Here is a 17,744-nt window from a genome sequence, read left to right as displayed (position 1 = left end):
GTGTGTGTGCGTGTGTGTGTTTGTATGTATTTGTGCTTGTATGTCATTCTGTGTGTGTGTTATGTTTGTCAATTTTTACTTCTTTTCACTCAGTGATTAGAGAAAAGGGGGAAGGAAGGGATGGTAGGGGCTGTTCAGAGTGGGGATGGAGGTTGGGAAATGGGAGTGGGGGCAGAATGTACATGGTGTGTGCTTATGTTGCGTGTGGGTGATGATTTGTTAATGCTTCGGCATTTATTTGTATGTGAATAAAAACAAAACGAACAAAATATTATGCAAGTGTGTGTGTATGTGTGTGAGTGTGCATATGCATATGCTTGTGAGAAAATGCTTCTTTTGTAGTTGACACAGATTAATTATGATTGCATAAAACAGTTTTAGTTTTATGCAAAGAAAATGAAACTTTTGGCTGATAGCTGTTTATTGGATGCTAATGACAATTACGCTGTTCAGAAGAAAAGTTCCATTTTGGTGTCAGTCTGATGGAATATGAAACACAGAACATGGATGATTAAAACTGTTCTGATGGAATACGAAACACAGAACATGGATGATTAAAACTGTTCTGATGAAATATGAAACACAGAACATGGATGGTCAGAACTCTTTTGTCTTATTAACTGGTTTCAGATCGCTCAAACACAGAACATGGATGATCATAACTGTTTTGTCTTGTTAACAGGTTTGAGATCGCTCAAACACAGAACATGGATGATCATAACTGTTTTGTCTTGTTAACAGGTTTGAGATCGCTCAAACACAGAACATGGATGATCATGACTGTTTTGTCTTGTTAACAGGTTTGAGACCGCTTCAACACAGAACATGGATGATCATAACTGTTTTGTCTTGTTAACAGGTTTTAGATCGCTCAAACACACAACATGGATGATCATAACTGTTTTGTCTTGTTAACAGGTTTGAGACCTCTTGAACACACAACATGGATGATCATAACTGTTTTGTCTTGTTAATAGGTTTGAGACCGCTCAAACATAGAACATGGATGATCATAACTGTTTTGTCTTGTTAACAGGTTTGAGACCGCTCAAACACAGAACATGGGTGATCATAACTGTTTTGTCTTGTTAACAGGTTTGAGATCGCTCAAACACAGAACATGGATGATCATAACTGTTTTGTCTTGTTAACAGGTTTGAGATCGCTCAAACACAGAACATGGATGATCATAACTGTTTTGTCTTGTTAACAGGTTTGAGATCGCTCAAACACAGAACATGGATGATCATAACTGTTTTGTCTTGTTAACAGGTTTGAGATGGCTGAAACACAGAACATGGAACACAGAACATGGATGATCATGACTGTTTTGTCTTGTTAACAGGTTTGAGACCGCTTCAACACAGAACATGGATGATCATAACTGTTTTGTCTTGTTAACAGGTTTGAGACCGCTTAAACACAGAACATGGATGATCATAACTGTTTTGTCTTGTTAACGGGTTTGAGACCGCTCAAACACAGAACATGGATGATCATAACTGTTTTGTCTTGTTAACGGGTTTGAGACCGCTCAAACACAGAACATGGATGATCATAACTGTTTTGTCTTGTTAACAGGTTTGAGATCGCCCTGCCTCGCACTGAGGACGAGCTGTTGTTCCCATGTCGTCTGCCCATCAGAAGACCTCCCTTTGAGCTGCCTGAGCTGTCTAGGAGAGGTGGGCCTTGGTGCATTGTCTTTCAGTGCATAGTTCGAATCGTAACAGCAGCTTGTATTCTGGAAATTTCTTCTGTAATGCCCTTGCTTTTTCTTCTGTGCATTTGTTCAGATCAGGCTGCGTAGTGTGTGTGTGTGTGTGTGCATGTTTGTGTGTGTGTGTGTGTGTGTGTGTGTGTGTGTGTGTATGCGCATGTTTGGGGAGCACTTGAGATGAACGGTATTAAGGCCAAAGAGGCTGCATGGAAGATGAGAAGGAAAAAGAAAAACACGAAAAGAATTAAAAAAAAGGTAATTTGAAATTAACTTTTATATACTTTCCTTTTGTTGAATGTGGGCTTTTTTTTTCTTTTCGTTTTTGTTGTTGTGAGATCGGTTGTGTGTGTTTCAGAGATGGCTTTCCGATACTACAACATGCCGTTTGTTCCCATTGGTTTCTGGTCACGACTCCTGACTCGTCTCCTTGTCTTCGCTCAGAGCAAATTTATTGAGGTCAGTAACCTGGAGTGGATGAAGATGAACACACACACACAGAGTCTCTCTCTCTCTCTCTCTCTCTCTCTCTCTCTCTCTCTCTCTCTGTCTGCCTGTCTGTCTCTCTGTCTCTTTCTTGCTCTCTTTCTCTCTCTCTCACATAGCTGAGAGATTATATGGTGTTCCTATCCTCAAACAGGACAACAGCTGCACAGAGATGTTAATGTTTGTGTTGATGATAGGGTGTGTTCTTTACATGTCATTATTGTGGGGGGTGTTCTTTACATGTCAGTGATGGGGTGTGTTCTTTACATGTCAGTGACAGGGTGTGTTCTTTACATGTCATTATAGTGGGGTGTGTTCTTTACATGTCAGTGACAGGATGTGTTCTTTACATGTCAGTGACAGGGTGTGTTCTTTACATGTAAGTGGTGGGGGGTGTTGTGGGGTGTGTTCTTTACATGTCAGTGATGGGGGGTGTCGTGGGGTGTGTTCTTTACATGTCAGTGATGGGGTGTGTCGTGGGGTGTGTTCTTTACATGTCAGTGATGGGGTGTGTTGTGGGGTGTGTTCTTTACATGTCGATGATGGGGTGTGTTCTTTACATGTCAATGATGGGGTGTGTTGTGGGATGTGTTCTTTACATGTCAATGATGGGGTGTGTTCTTTACATGTCAATGATGGGGTGTGTTGTGGGATGTGTTCTTTACATGTCAGTGATGATGGGGTGTGTTGTGGGATGTGTTCTTTACATGTCAATGATGGGGTGTGTTCTTTACATGTCAATGATGGGGTGTGTTGTGGGATGTGTTCTTTACATGTCAATGATGGGGTGTGTTGCGGGGTGTGCAGCACTTACTGTTGCTGGGAACGGTGCCCTCAGTGGTGCAATGCTGGCAGGAGGGCCTCTTTGTCATGTGGAAACCGGTATGTGATGTGACGCTTCACAAGGAATTAATAGAAAGGGTGCTATTGTTTTGTTGTTGTTGTTTGTTTTTTTGTTGTTATTTGTGTGTGTGTGTGTGTGTGTGTGTGTTTGGTTTATAAGGGTCTGAAGTATAGAAAAGCAACAGGTGTGGTTGTGTATGTATGTGTGTTACTGTGTGTGTGTATGAGTGTGGGTGTGTAAGAATGTGTGTATGTGGACATGCATGGTTGTATTCATATTTGTATATGATACTTAATTGGGGGAGGATGTATGCATACATGTATGTTTTTTCTGCAGTTGCTCTTTCTTGCTAATATTGTCTGTAATTATTTTGCTATGGGGATAAAAAATTTAAAAAAAGAAATCCTCAACTCATCTGATACTCTATTTCTTCATTCATTCATCCTTCATTCCTTCTGTTCATTTATCCAGCCTACCATTGTTTGACTTTCTGTTAAATGTTTGCTTGCTCAGTTGTTTTCACAGCCAGAATGATTTACAATATGTGTTTAAAAAAACAACAACAAAAAACAAAACAAACTTGCTCATCAAAGCCATATACATCATGCACACTTGTCATGCATTTAGAATGGTTCCTGTTCAGACACAAACCAGAAATAGAACTAGCATGTCTGTTGAAGGAATCATTTATTTTAATGCCCCACACATAGAACTGGTCTTTATTCTTTATTTCTGTAAAGCAGTTTTCCCTTTGCATTTCATTGTTTTGTGCACAGAATGTAAACTGGTCTTTGTTTTCAATTTCAGTTTTCCCATGGCATTTGATTGTGTTTGTTTTGTGCACAGAGTGCAGACTGGTCTTTGTTCTTTATTTCTGTAGAGCAGTTTTCCAAAATGCTCTTTATTTCTAAAAAGCTGTTTTCCCTTGTTGGTCTTTGTTCTTTACTTCTGTAAAGCATGTTTCCCCTTGGCATTTGATTGTGTTTGTTTTGTGCACAGAGTGCAGACTGGTCTTTGTTCTTATTTCTGTAAAGCAGTTTTTCCTCTTCATTTAACTCACTCGAGACAAATAGTTTTCTCCCATGCTTTTCCCTGCAGACGACCCATTAGTTAGGGTTCGGAAAAAAATAACAAAAAATACAAAACACAAAGTAACTAAATGAAACTTGCTGTATTTGACCCACTGACCCCTCTCCTCACGCCGTGTGAAGGCCCACCCCACTTCCTCTCTTCACAGCTCTCAGAAGCTGAGTCACTGTCAGTACCTTCTTGCTGATAGCTTTCTTCACTGCAGATACTTTATTCAACGTCTTCATCATCCTCGTCGATGTTGAAACCTTCAGTTTGAAGCATTTCAGTCACTTCAGCAGCAGTAAAAAGCTGCTGTCGCGATCTAGTTTGCTCTAAAAATTACCACTTGTATCGCCTGCAATGCCATTTTAGATATGTATGCAGATTAGCATGTCATGTGGAGAACCAAGGTCAACGGCTCGCCGGCAAGTGTATAGTTATGGAATCTCACGAAAAAATTTTCCATTCGACCCTTGACATGTTCGCAATGCCTGGCATAGTTGCGATTGTTATGCTACCCCATGAGGAAAATGTGGAAACAAATTTTAATTGTTGAAACCACTATAGCGTTCAGTCGTCCGGAATGCTGCCTTACGTCAGGAACGCTGTAGCGTTCCATCGTCCGGAGTGAGTTAATCATGTTTGTTTTGTGCACAGAGTGCCTTTTTCCTGGTGGATGGGAAGCGTGGGGACACAGAGGAGGTGCATGTGACAGTGCCAGCCACTTCACAGGGTGTCAGGTGTGTGCCTGGATTGATTATCTGTCTTTTTACCCCTGAAAATGGAGTATGGCTGCCTACATGGCGGGGTAAAAACGTTCATACAGGTATAAGCCCACCCGTATACATACAAGTGAACGTGAGAGTTGGAGCCCACGAACGAAGAAGAAGAATCTGTTGGAATAGGTTATGAAAGAAGCATCCAGTCTGAATGAACTTTGATGTTCCCATGATATTAAAGAGATCCCACGAAGGTAAGATAAACAGATAAACTTACAGGTTCAAACATACATATATCTATATCTGTCTATATATAATATATATATATCCTGCACAGTATAAATCAAACATTTAATGGGAATGGATTCCAGCAAATTAAGGGATAAGTGTAAGCATATGTCTGATGGGAATTAATTCTTGCAGTTTGATAAAGGGAAGCAGTGTGCAATGACATTCTGATGGGGAGTTAATTGTAGCAGGTTATGGGATAGCAATACATGGCAATAGAAAGTTGTCTGATGGAAATTAATCCATGCAAGTGAAATGGAAAAAAGGGAAACAATATATTCACAACTTCATGCCCTTTCTCTACTTATCTTAACGGTATGAACATAACAGAACTGATGTATGAGACCATAAAAAGAGAAATGAAAAGCAAAAGCATAAAAAGATAAATGAAACACAAAAGAGAACTAACAGAGCAGTACTTTCACAACTTTATACTCTTTCTGCATTAATATCAGTGATATTAATATGCTAAAACTGACATATGATCGCACACACTCACACAAAAGAGAACTTACAGAGCAGTACTTTCACAACTTTGTACTCTTTCTGCGTTAATGTCAATGATATTAACATGCTAAAACTGACACTTGTGATTGTGCGCACACACTCACACAGAAGAGAACTTACAGAGCAGTACTTCCACAACTTTGTACTCTTTCTGCATTAATGTCAATGATATTAACATGCTAAAACTGACACTTGTGATTGTGCACACACACACACAAAAGAGAACTAACAAAAAAAGAAAGGGGGTGGGAGGAAGAAGAAGAAAAAAAATAATGACTGTTGAGAAGTATGCCAGACTGTGTTGATTTTTTGGTTTTGGTTTTTCAAACACGTACATACCTGTATTCATGCCAAGTAAAAAGGTGATGATTCCAGGTTGCTGGGTTACCTGGTGGATCACGTGGACTCGCTGGTTGACGAGTGGTACCCAGGTCTCACCTGCATCGACCCCTTGCTGGGCCGTGACCTGCTGCAGAAGTTTGTTCCCTGCACTTCTTGTACAGGTCTGGAGGGCTGACATGCTGTGGGTGTGGGTGTGGGGGGGTGGGGGGGGGTGTATGTTCATTGTGCTTTGGTTTTTGTGTGGGTGTGTGTGTTGTGCATGGGTGTTTGTGTGTGTGTGTGTGTTGTGCATGGGTGTTGGTGTGGGTGGGGGTTTGTGTGTGTGTGTTGTGCATGGGTGTGGGTGGGGGGTTGTGTGTGTGTGTGTTTGTGTGTGTGGTTTTGTATGTATGTTGTGCGTGTGTGTGTGTATTTTGTGCATGAGTGTTGTGTGGGTGTGGGTGGGACTTGAGGCATAAGGAGAAGGGGCAGTAACGAGAAGCAAAATGTGTTGTGAACGATCTACTGGGGGACTCAGGGCATGAGGAGAAGGGCCCCCACCCATGGGGATACCGGGGGTCTTTGAGTATGAATACCATCCCCGCCTTCTAGAAATTCTGTGCTGGAAATTTCCTCTTTTCTATCACTCTTTCTGTTTTTGCCCTGATATGGCCCTGTACGGTCGGCTGGACTAAATGCAACAAGAACAAGAACATGAGAAGGGGCTGTAACGAGAAGCAAAACATTGTGTGTTGTGAACACTGTTTCAGGGACGGAGCCTCACCTGTTCCTGTTCACAGACCTGGTGTCTCTGGCGGAGAAGAGTGACAGCGTGTTCTGTCCACAGCACAGTGGAAACGTGTCCCTCGCTCAGCTGGTAGGGGCTTCTGTTGGACAGGCTGCTTGCTTGCTTGCCTGTGGGGTGTGGAGCTAGACAGGCTGCTTGCTTGCTTGCCTGTGGAGTGTGGAGCTAGACAGGCTGCTTGCTTGATTGCCTGTGGGGTGTGGAGCTAGACAGGCTGCTTGCTTGATTGCCTGTGGGGTGTGGTGCTAGACAGGCTGCTTGCTTGATTGCCTGTGGGGTGTGGTGCTAGACAGGCTGCTTGCTTGCTTGCCTGTGGGGTGTGGTGCTAGACAGGCTGCTTGATTGCCTGTGGGGTGTGGTGCTAGACAGGCTGCTTGATTGCCTGTGGGGTGTGGTGCTAGACAGGCTGCTTGATTGCCTGTGGGGTGTGGTGCTAGACAGGCTGCATGATTGCCTGTGGGGTGTGGTGCTAGACAGGCTGCATGATTGCCTGTGGGGTGTGGTGCTAGACAGGCTGCATGATTGCCTGTGGGGTGTGGTGCTAGACAGGTTGCTTGATTGCCTGTGGGGTGTGGTGCTAGACAGGTTGCTTGATTGCCTGTGGGGGTGTGGAGGGAGAGAGTGTGTGAAATTTGGTGCCAGAAAGCTGATCTCTGCTGTTTGTCTCTCGCATTGCACGCTCACATGCTCATACTTGCACTCACAGTCACTCTCACTCATGCACACATATTCACATATTCACATTCACTCTGATATTCACACACACACACACACACACACACACTCACACTCACACTCACACACACTCACAAATATTTTTTTATATCGTTTCTTATTGGTGTGGGTGTGGGTATGAACAAACAGGAATACCTTTTCCTTTTCCTGGTGTGTGTGTGTGTGTGTGTGTGGTTGAATAAACATCTGGTAGGCTGTTTGTTTGAGTCTGTGTTCATGTTCTGCATTTTGTATACTCTGTGATTTTTGTTCACATGTGTAAATGAGGAAAGGTTATTCCCAGAGTGAAATAGCATGTTTCTGTTTTTTTCCTTTTTAGTTTTGTTTATTCTTTTTTTTTCTGCTTGTTTTAGGCGCCTGATGTGATGCTGACAGATATAGAATCCACATTCCATCTGGACATTGACAAGTTTGAATTCAAGGACAGGTAATATCAGTGGGATAGATAGAAATGCATAAACTTGTAACATAAAGAAATATTAAACTTAATCTCTGTCAAGAAAATAAGCTGTAAATGTTATGAGCTTTGCTAATTAAAAAACCTCAAGAAAGATAAAGAAAACGGTGATTGTTGACAAGGCTGCATTAGAAAAATATTATTTCCTTTTCATAAAACTATCAAGAATTCTTTGAGACTTTTATTACACTTCTAAATTTGCAGCATGAAAGATGTTTTTGAAATAGGTTGTTGTTTTTTTTATCAGCCAACTTTGAATAAAAAAGTGCATGTGATATCAATACCCAACTGGGAGAATATGAATGAACATTAACAGTATCTGTAACTGTGCTATTTCAAAGCCTGATCAGCGTGTTGGGTGCATGCAAAAGTCAGCTACAAGGAAGTAAACTATGAATGAATAAATGCAAAAACAGACAGATAAAGGAAAAGAAGACTGAAAAATATATGTGTGCTTGTACCTGTGTGGTGTGTGCATCTTGAGTGTTGATAGAAGACAGCCTGATACTGATTAAAGCCAGAGAAACAAAGACAGAGGCAACACAAGAGATGTTTAAACAGTGTCTGTAACTGCCATTTCAAAGCCTGATCAGTGTGTTGAGTTTATGCAAAGGCCAGGCATTTGCTCCTTTCTTTTTTTATCTTTCTTTTTATTCCTTTTTTTTTTTTTTTTTGGTCAGCAGCAAATGTTGTGTTACATATATGGATCAGCCGGCATGCTTTGACACCTCCTTGAAACTGAAGCTGTGTCATCCATAGTCATCCATTTCCAATGTACCGTAAAGTTTGGTCTATTGAGCGCACTGGTATATAAGCCACACCCACTAAATTTTGGAAAAAATTGAACTTTATACATACATAAGCCGCACTGGCGTATAAGCCACACTTATTTCCGGTACCGGAACACATACTGATACTACAGAAAAGCTGTCGATACTGTAGGTTATGAAATAAACACAAGCAGGAAACAACACAAAGAAAAGCAAGTGAAAATACTGCTAGTGCCACCAAAAAAAATAAAAATAAACACAACGAAAATAAGATCCATAATTTAGGGATAGTCACATTTATTCACCATCATCCGGCTCACTCAATCCACTAAAACCTTCGTCTTCAGTGTCCGAGTTGAAGAAAACCAGCACAGCTTCCTCCGCCATCTTGTCACTGCTGGTTCGTCGCTTGCACTGCTAGGTCGATCGCCTTCAATTTGAGGGCTGCATCATAGGTATAACATTGTGTTTTCGGCATGATGAAGGTGTACGCTTGAGCAGAGTAGAACTGAATGCTGATCTGAAGGCTTTAATGTGTGCGGATTTGATTTATAAAATGTGAACAGTTAGCACACTATCCTGAAGCTCATCCAAAAATTCATGGACAGAAATCATGATTTTGTGAGATGAAGGGCAGCTAAGAATAGACGAGAACGTGACACTCCCGGGATCGTTAAAATCCGCAAATCAGCCGCATCATTGTATAAGCTGCAGAGGTTGAAGATAGGGTAAAAAGTCGCGGCTTATAGACCAAACTTTACGGTAAATTGAATTCTGTTTCAGCCCAGAGAACTTGCTCGGAGGGGGAGGTTTTGGCTCTGTGTACAAGGCTGTCTACAAGGGACAGGTAGGTGTGCCTACAGCCACACCAGTTACATGTTGTGGTACATTCCCTAATGGTGACATGCACACACATGGACACACACACACACACACACAGAGTCGTCATCTGCATATATGAACACATGCCACTTAGAAAGCACTGTTGCTTGAGCGTACATGTGTATATATACTTGTCAGTCTACATATGTGCACAATACGCACCCCCTTATGTGCTTGCACACAAGCATGCACACACAAAAACGTGAAGACACTCTCAGAAGTAAAGGTAAAGCTTGTTTAGATACTTTGACATTTAATTTTATGTATTGATTGTACACTTAGAAATGTAAAAAAATACATTCTCATAAATTAGAATGGAGCCAATGTAGGTGAGACCTCAAAATTGAATTTTTTTATGGTTCAAACTATTTTGATGAGTCATGAGTAAACTGGTTATTAGTTTGTTGTCTTGTTCGTCATTTATCAGATGGATTCCCCTGTCTCCTTGACGAAGGCAGCAGTACGTTGCAGGTCCTCCAGTCCTCCGTAGAGCTTCTGGGCTGCTGGGGTTGGGTTGGGCCAGGTTTTTTCTCGGAGCGCTTGGTGGAGCGAGCAGGACTGCAGCAGATGTTCTGTTGTCTGGCTGCCTGTTATGCAGGGGCACTGCTCTGTGTTGCTGATACGGAGTTTTGTGTATAGGTGGTGTTTCAGGCAGTTGTGGCCTGTCCTGAGCCTGAAAATGGCTGCCTGCTCTTGATGAGTCAGCAGGTAGTACAGGTCTGCTCTGTTGTGGCATGGATGCTTCCACTTGTTCTGCAGCTTGGCCTTAAAGATGGTCCTGGATTCAGAGTAGCTGGTAGACCTGTCCATCTGCTCTTTCATAGCCTTCCTTTGACAGAGAGTCAGCAGTCTCGTTGCCAAGCACGTTGCAGTGGGTGTGACTTGTGCAGAGGGAGGCGAGAGAGGACAGTTCATCGAGTTCTGGATCTCTGTTGGACCAAAGGACCTGCAAAATGGACAGGGCGTCAGTCAGGAAGGCAACGCTGTGGCTGGTGTAGGGGCTGACCTCGATGTGGGCTGCTGCTGTTTTCAAGGCTTCGGCTCGGCTCTGTAATTGGTGGAGTGCACGCCGGTAGCGAGGCAGATATTTTCTTCTCTGCCTCCTGGATACTGATCAGTCTGATCCTCTGTTTTTGTTTCTGCACACTGTTATGTGGCAGATTCAGCTCAGTGTCTGATTTCCTGTCTTTGGTTTCAGGCTGTGGCCACCAAGGTCTTCTCAGCCATTGGGGACGTCCACCCACACAAGATGCTTCGGCAGGAGGTAAGTGTGACTTGACTCAATTTATTGTCATAAAATCCTTTAGGATTAACAGACACAACAAAATAACATTATGAACAAAGAAAGAAACGGTGGTCTAAGATGCATGCAATGATAAACATAGTTGGTGAGTGTTTTCTGACAGTTATCACAATTGAATAAATTGAATAAATCATTGGGTTCAGGATATTGTCTTGTATCTTTGTGTTGATCACATCCGATAGATGATTATATTATATTGTGTGTGTCAGCTGGTGGGGTAGGTGTACGGGGAAGGGGAAGGGCAACAATGTTGTTGTTTTTTAAACCATACCAGAAGGTACAGATGTATCTTAATGCACATTCACTGTCTTTTGTCTTTTCTGTGAAGCTGTGACACTCCACTATGAAAAGATTGCCATTTTTTTACTTGCTTGTGTCAACAGAGTGTGTGAAATCCCCTGATCTTGGTTATCTATGTGTGTTTGTGTTCATGGGTGTTTCTATGGTAAACCTTAATGATACCATTGATTATTTACTGCAAGTGTTAAAGCAGTCAAGCTTGGAAGTTATGGTAGTTATGAAAAAGGCTATTCCTGTCTTTCTGTTTACCATGCGGTGGGAGGCAAACGCCAGTTGGTAGAACAGAAAAGGTTAAATGACAGCTCATGTCTTAGTTTTCTTTGAACTTGGTCATTGTGACTGACAGGCCATAATGATAGAATGATCACTGTTGAAATTGAAGGGCCAAGATTAAGGTAACAATCTTACACTTTAAAAGCACCCAGTGCTCAATATTTATACATTCTAGAAATATCCTTCAGTAATAATTATGATAATGATTGTTAGGAAAAGCTTGTTAGTACAAGGGAGTGAAGGTCTTGCAGAGACAGAGTTAAAAGTCACAGCATTGTGTCATTAAAAAACACACAGAAACAACAGCAACAACAAAACACACAACACACACACACACACACACACACACACACGCATCAACAAGCATAGAAGCATGTATATACGCTGATAGGACCAAGGGAGTGTTCCTAAACACAAGTCAGAGTGTTCAAAAAAGGTTTCCCTCGGTTGTTTCTGAAAGGTGGTCAGAGGGGTTGGTATCTCTGTATATCGTGCTGTGCTTTATTTTCAGGCCACGATAATGCGACGGCTGAAGCATCCCAGCGTGGTGTCCCTGGTGGCTGTGGCTCAGCAGCCACGGCTGCTGCTGGTGATGGAGTTCGCACCTTGCCGGTCGCTGGCCTACGTTTTGCACAGCAACACCTCTCTCAGCAGAGTGCTGCAGCACAAGATCATTGTGCAGGTGAATGGGATGTGGGGCTGTATTATTTGTATTTGTATTTCTTTTTATCACAACAGATTTCTCTGTGTGAAATTCGGGCTTCTCTCCCCAGGGAGAGCGCATCGCTGCGCTACAGTGCCAACCTTTTTTTTTTCTGGGTGCAGTTTTATTTGTTTTTCCTATCAAAGTGGATTTTTCTACAGAATTTTGCCAGGAACAACCCTTTTGTTGCCATGGGTTCTTTTACGTGTGCTAAGTGCATGCTGCACACGGGACCTCAGTTTATCGTCTCATCCGAATGACTAGCGTCCAGCCCACCACTCAAGGTCTCATGGAGGGGGAGAAAATATCGGCGGCCGTGATTCGAACCAACGCGCTCAGATTCTCTCGCTTCCTAGGCGGACGCGTTACCTCTAGGCCATCACTCCACTATTAGTAGGTTCAGTAAATGTTTTTTGTCTTCCCTGATTATGGTGTTATTTACCTTTTGGTTTTCTCATCTCTTGATGTTGGGTTTTTGGGTTGGTTTTTTTTTTTTCAACATTCTATTTTATTTCATTATCTGCTGACTTTAAAATAAAAATAAAATCATTTATTTATTCATTTGTTCAGTTAATTATTCATCAGTGATGTATCCATTTATTTGTTTAGCTTTTGTTTTCCTCAAGGCCTGAATAAGCACATGGGATTACGCTGCTGGTCATGCATCTGCTTGGCAGATGGGTTGTAGTGTAAATGGACGTAGTGACACCTCCTTGAGTAACTGAACTGAGCTCAACTGGTTTTCTCTGTGTGTGTGTGTGTGTGTGTGTGTGTGTGTCAGTGTCTGGGTCTGTCTATCTGAACATCACCGAATGTGCATATGTGTGTGCATACGTGTGTGTATATGTGTGTGTGTGTCTGTATGAGTTTGTGAATGAATGTTTGTGTTTTTGAGATAGAGAGCCTTGATACTCAGATTTCAACATACTGATTTGTTGTGGAGATCATTAACTCATTCTACCCCAAAGCAACATGCCTGCTACATCTTCTTGGACCAGCACTACATGAGACCACCGCAGTAAAAACAGGGTAGTTCACTAAAACCACGAAAATTGATTTTTGATTTGATCTGTCAAACAAAGCTTCATTTTCATGCTTCCAGAATGCGTAACCAGCTCAGTCAAGAACACCAACTGTACCAAGCAAGAATAAACAAAATTAGAGTAAGTGTATTGTATGAGAATACTTGTATCAGGTCCACAGTGGAAGTAACCATGGTACTAGCGTTTTTTTTTGTTTGTTTTTTAAAGGCAGATGGAAAAACACTGCTTTCTCCAGGAAATGGAAAGGGAGAGAATGAACACTCAATCGCAGAAGACTAACAGAACTAAGAGACAAATTAGCCTGAACAAAAACACCATGAAAAAACTTCAAAACAAAATACAAACTAATCTTGTCAGATATTCGTCAGTCCTGTTGGTGACACAGCCCCGACTGTCTTCAATCGATGGAGCAGAAACAAATCCACGTCTGGAGGGTTGAAGGTTCCATCCTCAGTAGCCATTAGGCAGAAAGCAAGGTGACCTGAGATGGACTAATCCGGGCAAGAAGGAGAATGTGATGGCGATGCGCTGTGATACCAGCTTCCTTCAAGCCTTGAAGGAAGTCATGGAGAGATCCAGTTACATTCCCTCGCTTACAAAAAGCAGGAGAATTTCTGGAGACGGTTGTGAAGAGATTGTTGCAAGCTGTTCCAAAGTACACACAGGCTAACGCTGGAAAATGCCCCCGGTTGTTAATTGGACTGATTGGCATTATTTGGAGAATGGAGTGATGATTTATTTTAAGGACCGTGGTGAGGTGTGGACATTTCAGGTGTGTGTGTGTGGGGTGGGGTGGGGGTGGGCAGGGGGAACCATGGTACTAGTTAGCTTGTACCTGGAGTCGAATGAGTTAAGCATGGCACAAGGTCAGCATTTCTTTGAAAAAAAAAAGATGTTCTGCAGGTGGCTGAGGGACTGCACTACCTGCACCAGTTGATGATCGTGTACCGGGATATGAAGCCTGACAACGTCCTCATCTTCAGTCTGGCCCCGGACGCCATTGTAAGGGTGTCGCAGTGTTGACACAACAAAACTGAATTGTTTTCTTCTGTTTTGTTGTTTGTTTTTGGATTTGTTTTTTGTTTGATTTGTCTCTTTGTGAGTTGGTTGAAAGTGTGTGTATATGTGTGTGTGTGTGAGAGAATGAGAGTGAGTGTATGAGTGAGTGGGTGAAACTGCAAGTGTAAGAGTGAGTTAATACTGGCGGTAGGTAAGTGAGTATGTATTGCCTGTGGATTTAATGATTGGTTAGAGTTACTAGTGTATGCTGAACTGTAGATCTTCGTCATTGTCTTGAGTTATGAGTTGAATTTTTACCTTATATAAATTCTTCAAAATTACAAAATGAATTTTCTTCAAGAATGCATTTTTGATTTATTTTGTTTTGTTCCCAACCCCCTCCCCTGCCCAGTGAATATGATTTTGATGATACTGCTTTTATTCATTAATGAAATATTGATGGTGGTGGGGTTTTTTGGCCGGACTTCATTTCCAGTTATTTTACATTATTAATAGTATTGGATTTTAACGTGTCTAACAGTAATGGATTTTCCTATATTTTAGATTTTTAACAGTAGTAGATTTTAGCTGTCTAACACTAATGAATTTTGCTGTCTAAGGTTTTTCCTGATGACAGTGTGTTGTCGGTGCAGATCAATGCCAAGATCACAGATTACGGGATATCTCAGTTCGCCAACTTATGTCCCCTGAAGGCCAATCAGGGGACACCATCCTACCGGGCACCGGAAGTGATCCGCGAGGAGACCTACTCCTTCCAGGTATGTGTGCCTGTCTGCTGGGCTTTCCTGTCTCTTTTCCTTATTGTAGTGTTTAAAGGAGAGTGAAAAGGAGAAGGGAGGTTGCGTCTGCGGTCCTCAGGCTTCCCCCAACTACTTACTTTGTAGTTATGGGCCTGAGGTGAGGTGAGGTGAAAAGGCTTGTTGTGATGTATGGTTAGAGTGAGTGGAGTATTGCATTGTTTGCTGTATGTGCAGGCACAGTTTTGATTTTCCTCATAAACTAAACATAAGCGAAAAGAATTTTGTTTCATCAGGGTACTGCAAATAAAGCAAAAATCATAGAGAATGCACACGAAATAAACACATGCATGGGGATGTGTTCTCCTTTGGCATTCAGATGTATGTATGCAGGCAGAAGTGCTCTTCTTAGGCAGGTGTGTTCTTTGACATACTCAAATATGTGTACATATATGCAAGCAGATGTGTTCTTTGACATATGTATGTTTGTATTCTGGCAATGTGTTCTTTGACATATGTATGTATGTATTCTGGCAATGTGTTCTTTGACATATATATGTATGCTGGCAGATGAATTCTCCTTTGGACAGATGTGTTCTTTTTTGAGATTATCATATATGTGTATACATGTGTGCAGGCAGATGAATACATTCTCCTTTAGACAGATGTATTCTCCTTTGACATAATCATGATGTATGTGTGAATGTAGGCAGATGTGTTCTCCTTTGACGCACTGATGTATGTGTGAATGCAGACAGATCTGTTCTCCATTGACATACTCATGTATATATGCATGCAAACAAATGTGTTCTTCTTTGACGTACTTATGTGTGTATGTTTGCAGGCTGATGTGTTTTCCTTTGGCATCCTGATGTACATGGTACTGACAGCTGGACAGCACCCGTTTGAAGAGCTGGACTTTCAGAATGAGCGGGACAAGGCGTTTGCTGACGTGAGTGTCTTGGTTCACCGACAACAGTCACACCATGTGGATGCCTTGTCCATGGGGGGAGGGCAAATAGGGAAGAGATGTGAACTTGTGGCAATCTTGGAGGCACTGTGATCAGAGCATGTTTTTTTTCCACTGTTTGCACAGTGTTGTCATGAGTTTTGTTATTTTTCTTGTGTTTGTTGTTTACATAGTTGAAAGTGATTTGAATGTAAAGTAGGTCTTCATGGTTTTTTATATTTTTATTATCTGCGATTGAATTTCTGGAATTGTTTTCAAATCATTCAGCATTGCTGATGTTGACAATCAGCTGTGTTTCAAAAAAACCTGCAGTATTTGGATCTCTTCCTTGTTTCTTTCTCTGTCTTTCCATCCACCTCTCTTTTCCTCTGTCCCCACACCTTCCTCACCAAACTCTCCCTTTCCTTTCTCTGTCTTTCCATCCACCTCTCTTTTCCTCTGCCCCCACTCCTTCCTCACCAAACCCTCCCTTTCCTTTCTCTGTCTTTCCATCCACCTCTCTTTTCCTCTGTCCCCACACCTTCCTTACCAAACCCTCCCTTTCCTTTCTCTGTCTTTCCATCCACCTCTCTTTCCTCTGTCCCCACACCTTCCTTACCAAACCCTCCCTTTCCTTTCTCTGTCTTTCCATCCACCTCTCTTTTCCTCTGTCCCCACACCTTCCTCACCAAACCCTCCCTTTCCTCTCTCTGTCTTTCCATCCACCTCTCTTTTCCTCTGTCCCCACACCTTCCTCACCAAACCCTCCCTTTCCTCTCTCTGTCTTTCCATCCACCTCTCTTTTCCTCTGTCCCCACACCTTCCTCACCAAACCCTCCCTTTCCTCTCTCTGTCTTTCCATCCACCTCTCTTTTCCTCTGTCCCCACACCTTCCTCACCAAACCCTCCCTTTCCTTTCTCTGTCTTTCCATCCACCTCTCTTTTCCTCTGTCCCCACACCTTCCTCACCAAACCCTCCCTTTCCTTTCTCTGTCATCATCCACCTCTCTTTTCCTCTGTCCCCACACCTTCCTCACCAAACCCTCCCTTTCCTTTCTCTGTCATCATCCACCTTGATCTTCTCCCCTCCCTTCTCTGTCCATCTCTCCCTCTGCCTCTCTCTCCCTCCTGCATTCTTTTCTTTTTCACCATGTGTATCGCTGAGTGTTTCTTTCCATATCCTGTCGCCGGCTTCTTGTTTCCGTATAGATTTTTTTCCTTCTTTTTGAATGAGGTTTTTCTTTTTCTCCAATTTTTAATGGTTTATTCTTCTTCTGTGTTCATGGACTACAGCTTCCATGTTTAATTTTAGTGTTGATGGTGTTTTTCATGTATGACCATTTTTACCCACCTTGTAGGCAACCATACTTCATTTTCAGCGTCGTGCATGCTGGGTATGTTCTTGTTTCCATAAGCCACCAGGCACTGACATGAATTTCAGGAACTTTACATGGGCATTTGATCTTCTGCATGCATATGCCCCCAAAAGGGGTTCAGGCACTCAGCAGGTCTGCACATATGTTGAAATGATGAGAAAACTCTTCTCCTTTGACAGATCAAGCTGCCACAAATGGGATTGTCACCCAAGATCCTCAGATTGAAAGTCCCAGCTCTTTAACATTTGGCTGTTGTACCCATCAGTAATGTGTCAGCCACTGACATTGTGTGTGTGTCGCTGCAGAACACCCCAGTGACGCCAATCACTCAGCGTGGCTCCGTCCCCTGGCCGGACATGGCCGACTTGATCAACCAGTGTATGCACCAGGTGCCTGATTATCGACCAAAGGTGGGTGGGGCAGAGGATTTTTTTTTCTGTT

At 42.4% G+C, this 17,744-nt stretch overlaps 1 protein-coding gene across 1 annotated transcript in view; it reads left to right on the top strand.

Moving 5' to 3' along the window:
• The window catches only part of LOC143284819 (leucine-rich repeat serine/threonine-protein kinase 2-like), a 100,217-nt gene that overhangs the window by 61,019 nt on the left and 21,454 nt on the right, over positions 1 to 17,744 (top strand). The window contains exons 44-57 of the mRNA XM_076591869.1: positions 1,582 to 1,682; positions 2,073 to 2,173; positions 3,008 to 3,082; positions 4,773 to 4,855; positions 6,005 to 6,132; positions 6,721 to 6,827; positions 7,844 to 7,917; positions 9,501 to 9,564; positions 10,798 to 10,863; positions 11,987 to 12,157; positions 14,125 to 14,223; positions 14,874 to 14,999; positions 15,823 to 15,930; positions 17,609 to 17,713. Of these exons, the coding sequence (XP_076447984.1) occupies positions 1,582 to 1,682; positions 2,073 to 2,173; positions 3,008 to 3,082; positions 4,773 to 4,855; positions 6,005 to 6,132; positions 6,721 to 6,827; positions 7,844 to 7,917; positions 9,501 to 9,564; positions 10,798 to 10,863; positions 11,987 to 12,157; positions 14,125 to 14,223; positions 14,874 to 14,999; positions 15,823 to 15,930; positions 17,609 to 17,713 (1,408 nt within the window). The remainder of the gene's footprint in view (positions 1 to 1,581; positions 1,683 to 2,072; positions 2,174 to 3,007; positions 3,083 to 4,772; positions 4,856 to 6,004; positions 6,133 to 6,720; positions 6,828 to 7,843; positions 7,918 to 9,500; positions 9,565 to 10,797; positions 10,864 to 11,986; positions 12,158 to 14,124; positions 14,224 to 14,873; positions 15,000 to 15,822; positions 15,931 to 17,608; positions 17,714 to 17,744) is intronic.

Source organism: Babylonia areolata, chromosome 8 (genome assembly GCF_041734735.1).
Source record: "Babylonia areolata isolate BAREFJ2019XMU chromosome 8, ASM4173473v1, whole genome shotgun sequence".
NCBI lineage: Eukaryota > Metazoa > Mollusca > Gastropoda > Neogastropoda > Buccinidae > Babylonia > Babylonia areolata.
The sequence above is the reverse complement of the archived record's forward strand: the minus strand, read 5'-3'. Positions and strand labels throughout refer to the sequence as shown.